At 45.4% G+C, this 17505-nt stretch overlaps 2 protein-coding genes and 1 long non-coding RNA gene across 3 annotated transcripts; 1 reads left to right on the plus strand and 2 right to left on the minus strand.

Moving 5' to 3' along the window:
- Positions 1–1426: 1426 nt before the first annotated feature.
- On the minus strand, positions 1427–3869 carry LOC123044864 (uncharacterized). The gene is made up of 6 exons (XM_044467745.1): positions 3793–3869; positions 3564–3688; positions 2085–3456; positions 1831–1992; positions 1630–1761; positions 1427–1559 (listed from the first exon to the last, which is right to left on the minus strand). The coding sequence occupies exons 1-6, from the start codon at positions 3867–3869 to the stop codon at positions 1427–1429; spliced, it is 2001 nt and encodes a 666-aa protein (XP_044323680.1).
- Positions 3870–9117: 5248 nt separating this feature from the next.
- Positions 9118–10367, minus strand: LOC123180020 (uncharacterized). The gene is made up of 4 exons (XR_006490668.1): positions 10270–10367; positions 9882–9984; positions 9670–9788; positions 9118–9338 (listed from the first exon to the last, which is right to left on the minus strand). It is a non-coding gene; the product is annotated as an uncharacterized lncRNA (long non-coding RNA).
- A 5819-nt stretch (positions 10368–16186) lies between these two features.
- On the plus strand, positions 16187–17467 carry LOC123064535 (probable serine acetyltransferase 5). Its single transcript, XM_044488004.1, has one exon. It carries the CDS (start codon positions 16258–16260, stop codon positions 17197–17199), a length of 942 nt encoding a protein of 313 aa, XP_044343939.1. The 5' UTR covers positions 16187–16257; the 3' UTR covers positions 17200–17467.
- Positions 17468–17505: the final 38 nt, after the last annotated feature.

Below are 17505 nucleotides of genomic sequence, written 5' to 3' on the forward strand. Positions count from 1 at the left end.
GCTTGGGAGGGAGGCCGTGCCCCCGAGGCGACCCAACGGTCGGAATCCTCACACGGTCGACCGGCGTGGCTATAAAAAACTTTTCCTAAAGAACCTACAACCCGAGAGCAGGAAGGAAAACAACTTCATCTCGGATCGGATCGTAGCCGGCCCGGCGGCCTCACGCGGATATAAAATTGGTCCGAGGTTGGGTTCAACGTACAACGGAGACGCATGACGCACAAACTAAATCGACCGAGCGGGATCGTAAAGTCGAACTAGCAAGCATCACCTTGGCACCTCCATCGATCGACCGAGTCAATGGCGCTCCCTGCGCTGCGGGCTGGTCTCAGCCTGGGGAGGAGCTACGCCACCAGGGTCGCCAGCCAAGGCGGCGGCGCCCGGCGGTGCATCTCCTCCGGCGCCGACCGCGAGATCAACACGAGTCACAGCGCTTCGTCTTGGCGCGATTTGTGCCAAAATAGCCGGGCGATTTGATTATTTGCCACCGTTTACTTTGGTCTTTGATATTTTGCCACATATTACATTGAAACTGATCAGGTGCCACTCCTTAGTTTGCACTTTGTTCTTTTGCCACTTGTGTACACAAAAATAATCTTTGCAAAGGAGAAACAACTTAAGTGCACAAAACAGAGGACACTTTTGCCCTTTTACCTGTTTGACTAAATCACACAGTCTGAACTCTAGCTGTTGCTCACTCCTGACACACAACGCCACCGCTGCCGTCGGCCTGCTGCTCCCCGGAGGCCCCTGCTGCCCCGCCACCACCTCTCCCTCTTGCTCCCCTTGCATCTCCTCGTCTCTCCCAGCTGCTCACGGCGAGCTGCTCTTGTCAGCCGCCACTGCTCCCATTCTGAACGTGCTGCTGCTACTGCTCGAAGGACTAGTTCGTGTTGCTCCTCTTCATTGTCTCTTCTGATGCAAGCATTGGCAGATGGTCAAACAAGCTGATCTCAAACTTGAAATGCATGGAAACGTTGAACCTTTGATCCAAATAAGTTCAAATTTTCCCAGAATAGTCACACATATGTGGTTGTTTTTTTGAAATTATTTCAATTTTTTCTGGGTTGTTAAAAAAAAGTTCAAAATTTGGGCATCATTTTGGCCTAATTTGGACAGCATTTTGGTTGTTTTTTCTAACTTCTCACACAATTTATGCACATATGATCCAAAATATAACATATCTTTTCAGATAAACATATGCATGTACCAGCACACAATTTGAACACAATACATTTCACATGTCCATACATCATCTAACATAAGGCTGTGATGTTGCACAAATTAGTAGGGGCTGCCAAGTCTGGCATATTACAACCAAAAACATAAGGCAATAATTGGTGCCATGTTGCACACAAAGTAATGCGTGCCAAGTCTGACATATTACAACCAAAAGCATAGAGAACATAGAAGATGATGCACAACACTAGATCTTCCTTCTCTTCGGGGTCAACTTCCTAGCTTTCGAGGTTGAGGCCATGTCATATGCCATCGTGGTGTCCTTCACAGTTGGGGTAGGTTGCTGCCATGCCTCATCAGCCAATGCCATAGCCAACATCCTGCATGTGTTGAGAAATATAAGATTAGGAAGGAAAAATTAACATTACAAAGAACAGTTGATGTGTTTACCTTCTAGTCACGGGATTGGGACTGCCTTGAAGATTCGGTGGCATAGTGATCATGTGCCTATTAGGAGTCACAACAACTTCAAGTTGTGGTGCTGCATGTGTTGCCTCATCAGCCAACGCCGTAGCCAACATCCTGCTTGTGTTGAGAAATGTAAGAATTGCAAGGAAAATTAAACATTACTATAGAATGTGGGTATGTTACCTTCTTGTCACTGGATTGGGACTGCCTTGAAGACTAAGTGGCATAGTGATCATGTCCCTATTGGTAGTCACAACAACTTCAAGTCGTGGGGCTGCCACTTCAGGTTCTGGTGCCGAGGCATCATCATCAGCTGGATACCTTGTTGCTCTCTTCTTTCTTTTCCTACACGTAAACAAGTTAGTACACAGTAAAATAAGTGATGAAGTAAACATTGATCATTACAAGTGATGATTACATTGATCATTTACATGTACCTTGGCTTTGGTCCATTCAACGGACATGTGGACTGCCTATGGCCTAAAATGTGGCATCTTTTGCATCTATTCTTGCTGCCTAGCTGTTTTGGCTCTTTCTTCTTTTTAGGACCACCATCTCCACCTTCGAGGAAGCTCTTGTACCTGTTCTTTCTAGGCCTTCCAACCCCTCTTTTCTTGTCTAATGGAGCCTCCATGTCAAATGGAAATTGTACATGTGGCCATTGAGACCTATCTGTCAATGGCTCAATCTCTCCAGCATATGTTGCCCGAAACTTCTCCAGAGAGAAATAGTCATGCACATAATCCTCCCATCTGGGGTTCCTTCTATCTAGCAAGAAAGCAAGTGCATGCTCACAAGGCTTCCCTGTGTGCTGCCACTCCAAGCACGTGCACTCGCTTTGGTCAGTTTTCACAACATGTCGCAAGTTGTATTTACTTGTGTCCCTCACCTCATAACTTGCAACTCCAGATTTCCCAACTTTCAAATGTTTAAGTCCCCTTGTCCTATTATGAATTTGTTGGATGATGGCTGGAATAATTTTTCCTTTCAGTTTCATTCCAATCTTTATCCTTTTCTCATGAAGTTTCATGACTAGCTCTCTAAGAGTGTCAGCTAGCTCATCAGGTGGCAAATCTTTGTAATCTTTAATCCAACCATTAAAAGACTCGGCAAGGTTATTGTTGATGTAATCACATTTAATGGAGGGGTCAAACATGCATCTCATCCATTTTAAGCTGTGGTATCTTGAGAGATATTCATGCACATCAGGTGCTTCTGCTAGGATTTTATTCATGTGGTAGTTAAAAACTTGTGGCCTATATGCCCTAGCAGTTGGCCACATTCTGCCAAACACATCTCCTTGGAACTTTTTAGAGAAGTTAGCCATGAGATGCCTAAAACACTCCCTTTGATCTGCATGAGGGAATATTTTTTGGACTGCATTCTCTAAACCTTTACATGCATCTGTGCATATAGCTAGAGGGGAAACAGGACTTAATGCCTTGTTGAGTTGTGACATGAACCATGTCCAATTTTCATCGGTTTCACCATCAATGAATGCAAATGCTACAAGATACATCCAATTATGCCCATCTAATGTTGTACAAGCGGCTAAGTGACCTCTCCATTTACCGGTGAGTGCAGTTGAGTCTATACTAAGATATGGTCTACAACCAGCTTTAAAGCCATCAATGCAAGGTTTAAGAGCCATAAAGAATCGGTTAAAGCGAACTATACCGTTAACCATCTTCATATCCACCTCCACAATGCTTCCTGGGGATCTCTTCTCAACTTCCGCTTTGAAGTTAAACAAATATTGAAAACTTTGGCTCATGCTACCATAAATCTCTTTTTGTGCTATATCTTTGCCTTTCCACAGCGTATGATACTCAATTGTAGTGCCATATGTATCTCCTGGCCTATCCCCATTTTGATATGTTCTGCCACAGCTTCATTGAAGCTAACCCATGACATACCAGAAATGTTGAAATCAAACACAACATCATGCTTGTCAACAACTTGCTCGCTTCCATCATCAAGCTTGTAGACATAACGAGCTACTCTAATAGTTAATGTGAACACCAACGGCGGCGGAGGCGGGCTACTCGACAATGACCAATAACGAACAATATACGATGGAGTTAGAGTCTATTCGCTAACGTGCATTCAGATGAGCACCAAAAAGAAGCTACTTTGCTTTCTCACCTCAGCTCCGGAACAAACAAAAGAGGAAAGTCGAAGCCATCTGCAACAACGTGCTCACCCGTCTTCGGTTCAGCCATCTCCAACACCTAACTCATCTCAATGATGTGGTCTGCAACAACAAGCAAGCAAACAATCATGAGGCTCCAGCAGCAAGCAAGAAATCATGAGATCTCCAACAACAAGCAAGAAACGTCCATAAATCTGGGGTTCCTTCTATCCCATTTGGGTTCTAGCAACTGACCACTATTTTCTATACAACCAGGAAATAATTTTTGAGACAAATCTACAGATATGATTTTGAGACAAATCCAGCAACTGACCACGCACGGCCAAGTGCAGCAGCAGTGGCGGCGCGCACGGGCACACGGGCGATAGGGACGCATGGGCAAGCGGTGGCCGGAGCGGCGGCGCACAGGCAGGTGGTTGCCGGCAGCGGACCAAAACGCGAAGGGTGGCGGAGCAAAACGCGAGGGGCGGTGGCGGCGACTAGTCACCCTAACCCTATGTGCCCGGGAAGAGGGAGGGAGCGGGTGAGAGAGACTCACCTCCTGGCCGGGAGTCCAGTAGCCGCCACCGTCGAGTCCAGTAGCCGCCGCCGCCGTCCAGGGAGCGGGAGAGAGAGACTCACCTCCTGTGCGAGAGAAGGGGATGAGAACGACGAGCGACTGGATCGATTCTGGTCAATCAATTGGCAAGGGTATTTTGGTCTTTGTTTGCGGGACCCACTTGCCAGAGGGCAAATTAGCAAAGTGCCAGGTAAAAGGTGTCATGGGATCAATTACAAAGTAACGGAGGGCAAATCATCAAACTACAAAATAAGTGATGGCAAATAATCAAATTCCCCAAAATAGCCTGCGTTGTTGTCATAACTGGAAATAAAAGGGTAAAGGATGTGTTTGTGCAGGTACCATAAATTCAAGAAAAAGACATCCAGAGGATGTAAAGCATCAGGATGCAACTACCCTTAGAGGTTTGGGTAACATTTTCAAATCTCAATTATAATCATTTCAAAGTTTCAATTCAATCAACATCAAGACTCGTGAGTATAACTTAATATAAGTTGCACTCACTTTTTGGTACATTTCGTAATCAACCACACTACATATATCAAGAGCTTTGTACATCACCATACTCTAGGTAGAAAGATGAGAAAGGCGGGTCAATGATTCAAAAATATTAAACAAATAACTAAAACTACAATATGTACCAAGCAATAACACAAGCATACTATTAGGAATGAATATCAAACATGAGCAATGGAGATACACATTATTTGCTTATATGGTCATTGCAGCAAAAATATTTTCTAGTGCTTATGTTCAGAACTGTTTGTAGACCTGCATCATCACATTTGTTTATGATACTCAAGAAGTTAATCAAATGTGCTATAATACATTTAGAAGCAATCTGCTAACTTTTAAGAACTGGGGACAACAAAAGGAGTACATGATAACCACTTGGTGCTGCTATTTTCATCGTATTGTCTAAGCTAGTATGAAAAGTATTTGTTCAATAAAAAATCAATGCACAAGGATGATAACTTTACCACACCAGCACGTGAGAAAAGAGCAAGCATAGCTTGTGCAATGCACTGCTTAGCTCCATTGGACGCTAGCACCTGATCTGGGCTATAGGTTAGACCATTCTCCTCTGCATATTGATAAACAAACAACAAGGAAGTCAGTTAGACTACTTATTCAATATGGCTATTCCAAAAACGAGAAATTCATCTGCGTGCACGCACCCTGAAGCTTGTTGTTGATAGCCTTCGTCAGCTCCATACTCTCGGCATTAGGGGGGTACCTTGTCTAACTTGCTACAACTACAACACACATGCATGTAGAATGTATTACCCTACAATCTACTCTCAAGTCTCAGTGATACAAAGGGAAACCTGAGGCATAAGAATCCCATCCTCGCTGACAACATTACATTCCCTTTTTGGTTCAGTTTTTCGTACTCACTCTAACGAAGGATATACACTCCAACAGTTATTAATAAACGACATTTCAGATGGTATAGTCTGCAAATGCAACTTTCAAGATTACACTTCACATGAATAAGTTAATAAAAATGATGAATTATGAAATAATCAACACCATGTGGGCGAAATAAATCAATGGCACGATCAGTTTCCCATTTTTTGCAAAGTGAAGAAATGACAACATTGTAAAACACTACACCAGACCTTGTTGCGGCATCTCGGATACTATCAAGTGTCAAACATCTGAATAAATCATGGTGCTTATACTTTAATGTATACTCAAGTCCTTTGTTAACCTGGTAAATAAAATAAAATAAAATAAACCTTGTGCTAAAAACTATTGACTTTTTATGTACCCAAAATGGAAAACAAAAAAACAAAAAAAGGGCTAGCGGTCATGAGTTCACAACACATCACGCCTAGTTTTCTAAATGTTTATATCACAAAACACTGTAGAAGTGTGTTGTTAAGAAGAAGTAAATGGAATCACAAAAGCAAAAGCACAAGTGCTTGACAGCTTCATCTATCCATGAGTGATTGCAAAGTTTCCCCACTCCAATATACGAGACAAGAGAGATCTACAGAAAAAATGACAGTACAGAACTTGCTACTGAACTTAACGTTGTAGACCATAGATCTAAGTTGGAAGTCCAAAGTCTAAACAAAATAGTCAAAAGGAAGAAATGGCTATACAAAAATGGTACCTACATAATTTGCTTATCCAGTACAGAGATCCCCTTAAAATAGCAAATGGCCTCGTATTGCAAACTAACCTTTCTTATGTAGTACAGAAAATTCATGGGAAAATAATATTTACCAAATACATAAACCTAGACTACACTACGAGATCAACATGAGCATCATATGGATGATCCCAGTTATGAGAGCACAACAACATACATTCAAAAAATTACCATTCATAGTAATTGGGAACCATTGAAGATAGTAAATCACCTCATGACATACTTGAGCAACGGGTATAAATCTCATATAGTCAAGGAGAAGGAGTAATGTAGGTGCCCATACAGTGATCGCAACCTTCCACGTGATTTAGGACAGAAGAATCTATCCATGTAGATGACAAGAGTACTAATCAAAAGGGAGACGAAAGGCAATCTGTAAGATATAATTCCCAGATCACATAGCAAACAAATGTTGCATGATTAATTTAGTTAACCCCTTACCATCACACATCTCTACTTGTCTTCCTCGCCATCTCCATTAGCACATCCCATGCGATCGAACAAACCATTTAGCAGAGACATCTGTAGTGTCGAAGCATTAGATCTCTGGACACACCTAGGAAGAGTAATAAATATGCAATTGTTTTTTCCAACTGTATAATTGACAACTAAGCAGACCAAAAGACTACTATGGATTATGGAATCTCAAGTACTGAAATTATTGCCATGAACTGCAGACAAAATGCCAAACATTTCACAACACATTATCTAATTAAATATTATGGCTGGTCAGTGTGTCATGTGCTAAATTGAATTAGCATGGCATATTAAGAAGTCCTGTAACTGTACTAATGGAGTTCCAGCAGCAACTCTTGTGCATTCAGGTAACGCTATATAAATTTCTTGAATCACTTTCCCACCTACATAGAAAGGCTTCAGGTGTCAAATGTTTGTCAGGTTGAGAGACGTGCAAACACAAGTAACAAAAGGAAAATGGATTAAACAAAACTTTACACATTCAAGTGAAGATAATCAGAAATTACCAGCTCAGACTCTAATACCAGAACCTTGTTTGCTCTTTTAAAGTTCACGGCTGAGTTGTCCTGATATATGTTGAAATTAAAATTTAGTACTACATCACTTTTTTATGAACTAAAGTGAAATCCATGCATGAAAACATACGGATATTGACGAGCAGGATCCGATCGGGTCAGGTCAACAGAAGTAACGACGGCTTACATATCAAGTAGGAGGTCCTCGTCCTCTTCGCCGGTGGTGATGGCAACCTCCTCGAGCCTCACGATGTCCTCTTTCTCGCCGCCGGTCGGCGACGCGTGAGGAAGAACATGGCGACGCCCGATGGAAGTGGCCGGTTGACTTTGACTGGGGGCGGGGGTGAAGTCGTCATCCTCACTGGCCACTTAGCCAGATCCAGCCGCCGCCATCTCTATCCGCGCTGAGAGGAAGATGAGGATGAGGCGCGCCACCCCTGCTTGGGCCGGTGTGAGGTCGGCGGTGCAAGGTTGGAGCAGCAGCTGCTCCTTGCTCGAGTCGGAGGCGGGGGGGGGGGGGATCTAGGATCGTCGCCCTGTAATTATTCCTGAACTTCTTGTTGATGTACCTGCACACGATCCACCCAATCTATAAATTTTGAGACTGGGATAGCTAATCTGAAATTATGAAAATGCTATACCCTAAGACCTGATCATGTGTCTTTCAGAAAAATGACAATATAAGCTAATATGTCAGGATGGTCTTAAGTTGCACCACGAACAAAAACAGACCAAGGTATAAAAGGGAGTTCATAGAAAAAAGGTCCATATCCATAGTGGAACAAATTGGAAGAAGTTTATATAAAAATTTAATCGACAATCATGTACACTGGACACCCTATCGCCATATCAACAAGTTTAAATCAGTATAAATTGGTAAAAAGCTTGATCTTACCAATCATTATATACATGCTCTCATGTACCACACTGCAAGTTTACTCCCTACAGTGGCATTGCAATAAAATGCTACAATATCACTCCAATTAGGCAATGAAAAAGGAACAACAACACACTCGAAATTAGATATTGCAGAGAAGGAAAGAGAGAATCTATGTCTTGGAGATCCAAATTAACATGCTACAATATCACGCACAAAATGGAAAGCAACAGAGTAGCTCTGTGCATTCTAACGGTGTCAGTTATGAAAACGAAGTAATATCACCAGTGAAGTGTATCAGTAATTTTTATCATTTCTTCTTATCAATAGGACATTAGGACCGACAGATTTGAATTTGTAATATGTAAAGGAAAGTGAAAAATCTAGAGAGCTAGTCATCTTGTCAATTCATCAACACGCTGGTGAGGGTGAGTGATTCCTAAACTTAATAAAGCAATAATCACCTGATCAGCTGGCCTAGTGGGGGATACAGTTGTACCAGCAACCAAACCAGAACCTGAAAGGATATCTTAAGTGTGCCACTAATTCCATGGAGGAGGAGAGTTTTAGCTGCCATTGAAGATCCACTTGCACATATTGACAGAACAATTACTCCCTTCAAGGATATATGAGCCAGAGTTAGCAAATTTCCATAAATAATACAGTAGCAGTAAAAAGTGAAATAGAAGCATGTTGTATAATGTACCCAGTGATGCTTGTCCCGCCCAGTTGCTAACAACTACTCCCTCGGTCCCAAATAAGTGTCATAAGCTTAGTACAACTTTGTACTAAAGTTAGTACAAAGTTGAGACACTTATTTTGGGCGGAGGGAGTATTAAGCTAGGAGCTTGTGCAGCCTATCCATGGTTGCACAATTGATCCAGTTTCTCTGGAGATGAAGCAAACGATTCTGCTATACGAGTCAGGAAAACGGAAGCATGTTCCAGCATCTGAAATAAATCGATGCAGAGCATCAACATCTAAGAATAGATGGTATCATGGTATAATCAGGGTATCCAAATACAAACAACAAGCATATTTTTGCATCATGGTAGTTCAGAAGATTTGTTAGCAGAGGAACCACTTCCATTACAAAATATGAGGCGTCTGAAGGAAGCTTCCTACACATATTAGCAGTTATAGATAACGCCACTCTGTATACATTCTACCCAAAAAACACATAGAAATGTAGTACACTATGTGTACAAACAAATAATACAAAATTGCCATCATATGCAGCACTGACTCATCAACCCTTAGTTCTTCAGAGTGGTGACGTACCTCAGAAGCATCTGAATCACCTCTAGAGAGATGTTTGCTACCTGCTGCTTCAGCTGTTCGATCTTTATGTTCGTCTCTTGCTCAAGGCGTTTGACGTTTGCGCCAGAATCACTGCTGGTCTGGAAGTTGAAATGCCAAGAATATAAATGATCAAAAGCCCTGTTATTATCTTATAAACAAACAGATTGAATATGCAGATGCACGATACATACCTTAGCGAGCTTCCTTGGAAATCGGCCTCCGTTTGGCATGATGCTCGGCTATCTCTCTCTGTCTCTTCTTTTGCTTGCCCAAGCCTTGCTGTTTCAGCTGATCCTGCAAGAAGTTAGCATGCTATTGGTCACCATATTGGGATTATTAGACTGACTTGTTCACACAAACTATATGTAAATAAAAGCAACTCATGCAGCAAATCCTTCCGGAAAAGCCACAAAAGTTCTGCTTCCTAAGGCAATATATCTTGCCACTCGCCCCTCCCCGATGCAATTCAGAAACAGGTAGCGCTGGCTTTGTTTGGCGAAAATGGAATACTGCCTTCAGTCTCACCACCAAAGCAGCCCAAAATAATTGCAGAAATTGTCAGTTTTGGGGAAGACTAACCTGCGAATATAAATTGGAAATGATAGACAAACCTTCCATAAATTTCTTCTGAGATTTCAACAGCAAATAGGAACCTTGATATAAAAGCCAAGAGATGGGAGGAGATAAGATCATGTCAATGAACAGATCAAACAAACGATGTGCCGCCTGAATCAAGATCCACCACCGGAAAGTGCAGCGGACGGGAATGACACGGCTACCGAGATTTTTTTATCCCACAAATGCGTCGCTCACTGGATTTGACAAAACACGTTTACATATTAAATTCAGAAAACCATGATACTTTAGTACAACAAGTAGATGCAAAAAAAAAATTCTATCCTTAAATAAAGTGGCTGGTGCTATAATTCTTTGCTATGGTCCTACAAAAACTTTTATGTTGCTCCAGAAATTAGTATGACTAACATACGGCAAATTCAAAGTCCAAGCTGTCAATCTTTTCAAGAAGACAATATGTGTTTGCTTCCTTAAGAAAAGAAAAGAATCAGGAACTCTCACAAAATAGTCTGCAAACAATTATAACTCAAGAAACAGAGAAACATGGCCTGAAGCAGGTCAACAACATAAAACTTGACAACCTGTATCACTCCTAGGACTAAATTAGGAGACCAAAAAACCCTTGCAGAATTTGCATGCCAACAGAGAACAAATTGATGACCAAACAAGACTTAGTTTTGGAGTACTAATAAGAAAGATAGATACATGGATGATTGTTAAGCGTCATAGATAACTTAGTAGATACATAGATGATGTACAACTCGTCAGGCATATGGAGCTATCATAGCATGGATAACTTGTCAGGCATAACATAGATGCAACCAACACAAGAGAGGTGTTCTAGATAGATAGATACATAGGTAGACACAGATATGAATCAAATGGGGGATCCCATGCACTTACCTGGAATTTGTCTTCGGAAGGTTTGTGCGTGGCTGGTGAAGGTTGCGGTTGATGGGGCTATCCACGGCTGCGACTCCGAGGCAGGCGGACGGGGTAGGGGGCAGCGGATGGATGGAGCTCAGGGTCGGAGTTATCGGCGGCTGCAGATGAGTGAATCTACACTCTAAAATATGTCTATATATATCTATATATATATATATATATATATATATATATATATATATATATATATATATATATGTGTGTGTGTGTGTGTGTGTGTGTGTGTGTGTGTGTGTGTGTGTGTGTGTGTAGTCCATTTGAAATCTCTAAAAAGACAAATATTTAGAAACAGAGGGAGTACAATTTTATATTGTGAATTAGAGTTATGTAAATCTGTATAAAGAGGGATGTTCTAGATTACATGAGAACTTGAAGGATTTTGTGATGCTAGTTAGAACAGGTGCGGTGTCAAGCAACATATGGCATATTAGACCTAGGAACCTATATATTCATCAAGTATTACCGTTTGGTGTGGTTCCAGAGTGGATAGAGTGGCATAGTTAAGAGTCATGGAAGAAAGAAATTCAAGTGCATCTATCTAGCAAACGAAATGGCAGAGTGTGAATACTTGATCTCTTGTCACAGTGAACCTCGTAGTTAGTATGAAAATTTGCTTTAGTATACTACTATCCGCATCTAATGCATGTATGAATGCTCCAAAATTTGTACTAATAAAGGAGCATTATCATATTTGTTTAGCAAGCAAACAATGATAATTATTATAGCTGAACACTTCTGAATAAATTCAATGCCAGAGAGAGGTATTACCTGTTATTCTTAGCATTTGGGTAGCTGTCATTGCATAGTGCATGGTAAAGGTACTTTTCCAAGCTGGAGTTCTTGACCCGGTGGTCCACGGTGCAGTATATGTTGCTGATACAATTAGAAGACTGCCCTGACTGTAATTGTTGAAAGCCTATAAATACATTCAAGATTACCGATTATGAATGAATTAATAATTAACCATGCATGAACTTGTTAACCGAAGGAATAAACATGCCATCCTCAGGAGTACTTGCCTTTTTCTTTCTTTCCGCAGAAGGTGCTTGGGCGATGAAACCGATATGTAGGGCATACCAACACAAATCTGCAGTACAAAACTAATTCTCAGTTTGCACAAATATGAGTATTGATGACTCAAAACAATCAGCAATGACAGGGACTGGCCAATATACAGATAACTAAGCAGATTCGTTAACTCCAAAATTGCATAACCTATCATCATGTAAACAAAAATGATAGGAGAAAACCATTTATGGAACAGTGAGAATGAAATCAAACATGCACACACTATGAAACGGTGCGATCTTTGCACATACGGACAGAGAGAGAGAGAGAGAGAGAAGGATTGACAGAAACTCACATTGACACCAGCCATCCCTCGAAGATGCCTCCCTGCAGATCCATATGACACCGTTGCTCCTTGTCCGTATTGTCAACCTCCCCTCTACCCATGAGGCATCCGTCGCCTGGGTCTCCGGCTTCGTTGCTCCATCCCCACCATGGACCTATTGGACCTCCCCTCATCAGCCAATCTGGTGGAAGGGGATCAGCGAAAAGGAGCACGGCGGCAGGGCATCTCTGCAATCCGTGCTATCCTTCTGCGTCGAGGATGAAGAATATACTTTCGGGAGGAATAGTAGGCGGGCAGCGGGGCATAAGAGACGCCGGAGGGAATGGGGATTTTTTTTCCTTTCTGGTGAAACCTAGCCTTGATAGCTTTCTCACCTTGGGGACGGCTGCAGCGGCGAGACGGTGACAGGTAGGAGGAGGCGGAGGGGCGGTGGCGCACGTACATGGGAGGAGAGGCGACATCACTGGATAGAGAGAGGGGGCCGAGGGTAGCGGCGGCGCTGGAGTGGGAGGAGGAGGCGCTCGAGGCAGAGGGCATGGGGGGAGAAGGAGGCGCTCGAGGCGAAAGGTTTCACTTGACAAGTTTTCCGTTCTTTCCCTTTTTCTTTTTACTTCTCTTTTTTTTCCTGCCCAACCAATACTTTCGACGTGGCATGCACGAGAGGTCGCCCTTGTAGCGACTGTTAAAGGGTTTAATGGCACCAAACGAAGCTTCCCGTCATCGTATCCTGGTAAGTGGTTTTTTTTAGCATCAGTACAGACACAAGCGCTCATATACACGCGCATACACTCATCCCTATGAACGCACACATGCACACCCTACCTCTATGAGAATCTCCGAGAGACTGAGCCAGCATATCATCTTGAGATTTTACGAAGTTATCGTAGGCGCCTCGTCGTCGACGGGAACGTCTCCTTCCACTGAAAGCGCATCGCCGAAAATCCTGAAATAAATCCAGAAATAATGCGAGCATCAGGATTTGAACCCTGGTGGATTGGGGATACCACTGTCCACCTAACCATCTCAACCACAGATTGGTTCCCTCTTGATGTGGTAACGCAGCTGGAGTCGGTGCTGCTGGGATCGCCAAGCCCACGTCTTAATTAGTACTCTCTCCGTCTGGGTTTATTGGACCCATAAGCAACCGAGGCCTGTCCGTTTTTATTAGGCCGTCGATTTTATTCAGTGTTCGGTTGCTGTTCTTTTCATAGAAAATCAAGGGAGTCAACCCAGCCGTTGCATGCAGCGATAGTATTGGATGGGATCGTGGGTGAGTTAATAGACTGCATGCGCTCCAGCTCTTCCGATTGGCCAGGAAAGCGGCTGTGCGTGCGCGGTAATTGCGAAATTACTGCTGGGGCATTAAGATATACATGACTTCCGAAACGTCCGGTACAGCTAATGTCGAGATTTTTGCTCTAACCGAAGCTAATTACTCGTTTTCTTGGTCCTGCCGATTGTGTCGACGAGCCCAATAAATCCAAACGGAGGGAGCAGCTAGCACGTCTCCGTCGATCGCATTGAGAGCATCTCCAGCCGTTGGTTTCTCAGAAGGCATAAAAATCGTCCTTTAGGGGCGAGCCGTCGATAGAATCGACGTTGGGAGTGGTTGGACATCCAGCCGTCGCCTCTAGGTCGCCTTCAGGCGTTGATATTGATCCAGTTTTCGGTCCACTTTCGGCAAATAAAGGGATCATATGGGCGAGAATAGGTCATATTCAGCGTGGTTCGTCGTGGCTCGACGTTCAATTACCAACATAAACATATTTTTATCACATAGTTCATTAAATAGTTCAACAAAATAGTGCAACAACAAATAATTCAATACAAATTATATAATTCAACAAATAAAAACTCATATTTCATCACACGTCGCGCCCGGTGTTGCCCTTGAGCCTTTATAGGTGCTCCACCAGATCCTGCTGCAATTGATGATGCACCTGTGGGTTTCGGATCTCCTGACGCATACTGAGGTAGGCAGTCCAGGTTGCCGGTAGCTGGTGATCAACTTCGGCTAGAGGACCCTGCCTGTAGTATGGTTCAGTGTCAAACACTGGCTCTTCTTGCTCGCTCTCGATGATCATGTTGTGCAAGATGATACAACAAGTCATGATCTCCCACATTTGATCTTTCGACCAGGTCTGAGCAGGGTGCCGGACAACAGCAAATCGATATTGGAGCACACCAAATGCTCGCTCGACATCCTTCCGGCAAGCCTCCTGCACCTTGGCAAACTGGGAATTCTTGCCTCCTGGCACAACGTTTGAGATAGTCTTCACAAATGCAGGCCATCTCGGATAGATGCCATCAGCTAGGTAGTACCCCTTGTTGTAGTGTCGCCCATTTGACCTCGAAGTTCACCGGAGAAGAATGATCTTCAACAAGCTTGGCAAAGACATGGGAGCATTGCAACACGTTGATGTCATTGTGAGTTCCTGGCATACCAAAGAAGGAGTGCCAAATCCAGAGGTTATGTGTGGCCACCGCCTCAAGTACCACACTGCAACCGCCTTTTGCACCTTTGTACATCCCCTGCCAAGCAAATGGGCAGTTCTTCCATTTTCCAATGCATACAGTTGATGCTTCCAAGCATCCCAGGAAATCCTCTTGCTGCATTCTGTGCTAGGATCCGAGCAGTGTCTTCCGCATTGGGTGTTCTCAAGTATTGCAGTCCAAACACTGCCACCACTGCCCGACAGAACTTGTAGAAACACTCAATGGTGGTGGACTCGACCATGCGCTCATAGTCGTTGAGTGAATCACCGGGAGCTCCGTATGCAAGCATCCTCATCGCTGTCGTGCACTTCTGGATCGAGGTGAATCCAAATTTGTCGGTGCAATCCATCTTGCACTTGAAGTAGTTGTCGAACTCCCGGATGGAATTCACAATGCTGAGAAAGAGTTTTCGGCTCATCAGATAACGGCGTTGAAATGTTTTTTCACCGTGAAGTGGAGCATCGACGAAGTAATCGGAGTAGAGCATGCAATAGCCTTCGAGATCCCTCGGTCGTGGTCAGCCTCACCATGCGCTCCTCGCCGCCCGCCGCTCCACCAAAGAGATCCACCACGCCGCCCGCTTGACGCCTCTCCCCCGCACGTGGGAGGCCCGTCGGGGCGCACCGACTTCGCCCGACGCCTTCGACGGTCGGGCGCCGGCGCCGACAGCGGAGACGGCCAGGGGAGCTCGTGGAGTGGAGCGTGCGAGGCTAGAGTTGGCGTCTTCGGAACCACCCGCGCGAGCGGCTCGGGAGGAAGAGGAAAAATTCGGTGCATGAAATTTTCAATCGTGCGGGAGCGATGGGTGAGACGAAGATGGGAGCGATTGAAGAATCAGAGTACCTTTATTCTCATCGCATCCGTTGTGAAAACGTTGCGGACGAATGTCGTAAAAATCACGCTGATTAGCCTGACAGCATGGTGGCTGGAGGCAAAGGGAACCAGAAAAAGTCTCCGACGGCTGCCCTCCGAATCCTATCTCCTCGTCGCCAAAGGTTCTACACTCACTCCACCACCTGACCAGACACGTTCCTGTTTTCTACGGGCCCCACTTGTCCGTCTCGTGCGCTCCGTTGGGCCTCGGCCTTTTCCGCCCCCGCAATCTGATCCGCAGGGAGAGCGGCCCGCAATTCCTCCTCACTCACCCACCCACCCACCAGCAATCCATCCATCCCTCGCAGCTCCGGCCGGCGGCGATGCCGGCGGGCCAGCAGCCGCAGGCGCGCGAGCCCGACAGCGGCCGCCAGCACCCGCCGCCCGCCACGCCCGCGCTCCCGTCCGAGGTGGTGCCGGCCTACCCGCCGCCGGAGTCGGAGGACGACGAGTCCTGGGTGTGGACGCAGATCAAGGCGGAGGCCCGGCGCGACGCGGACGCCGAGCCGGCGCTCGCCTCCTTCCTCTACGCCACGGTGCTCTCCCACCCCTCCCTGCCCCGCTCCCTCTCCTTCCACCTCGCCAACAAGCTCTGCTCCTCCACCCTCCTCTCCACGCTCCTCTACGACCTCTTCCTCGCCTCCCTCACCGCGCACCCCTCCCTCCGCGCCGCCGTCGTCGCCGACCTCCTCGCCGCGCGCGCCCGCGACCCCGCCTGCGTCGGCTTCTCCCACTGCCTCCTCAACTACAAGGGCTTCCTCGCCATCCAGGCGCACCGCGTCGCGCACGTGCTCTGGGCGCAGAACCGCCGCCCCCTCGCGCTCGCCCTCCAGTCCCGCGTCGCCGACGTCTTCGCCGTCGACATCCACCCCGCCGCCGTCGTCGGCAAGGCCATCCTCCTCGACCACGCCACCGGCGTCGTCATCGGGGAGACCGCCGTCGTCGGCGACAACGTCTCCATCCTCCACCACGTCACCCTCGGCGGGACCGGCAAGGCCGTCGGCGACCGCCACCCCAAGATTGGGGACGGGGTGCTCATAGGCGCCGGCGCCACCATCCTCGGCAACGTCATGATTGGAGCCGGGGCCAAGATTGGGGCTGGCTCCGTGGTGCTGATAGATGTGCCGGCGAGGAGCACCGCGGTGGGCAACCCTGCCAGGCTGATTGGAGGGAGGAAGGGCGAGTCCGACAAGGACGAGGACATGCCCGGAGAGTCCATGGATCACACCTCCTTCATACGGCAGTGGTCCGACTACACCATCTGAGGGGAGCCATTGTGCAAGGTCTATTACTCATCCTCTGTATCAGTAACCGTGTTGTGCTACCAAATACATAGTGATTTTGTTTTGGTATTGTTCGCTTGTGGATGAACATCAACTGTAGTCTAGTGTGTATGACCAATTGTTTCTTCAGCTGAGCAACCATGCTCGGATACTGATAGCAGATGATTGATGAACGAATAATTTTGTAATCCATGGTGGATTTGGTTGTACTTTAATCATTTTCCGGATTAATCATGCTTTTCCGAGAACATAGGTCATGGATTGATCAAGCTTCAAGGGCATATTAGA

The sequence above is a fragment of the Triticum aestivum genome, chromosome 1A (assembly GCF_018294505.1).
Source record: "Triticum aestivum cultivar Chinese Spring chromosome 1A, IWGSC CS RefSeq v2.1, whole genome shotgun sequence".
In the NCBI taxonomy this organism is placed as follows: domain Eukaryota; kingdom Viridiplantae; phylum Streptophyta; class Magnoliopsida; order Poales; family Poaceae; genus Triticum; species Triticum aestivum.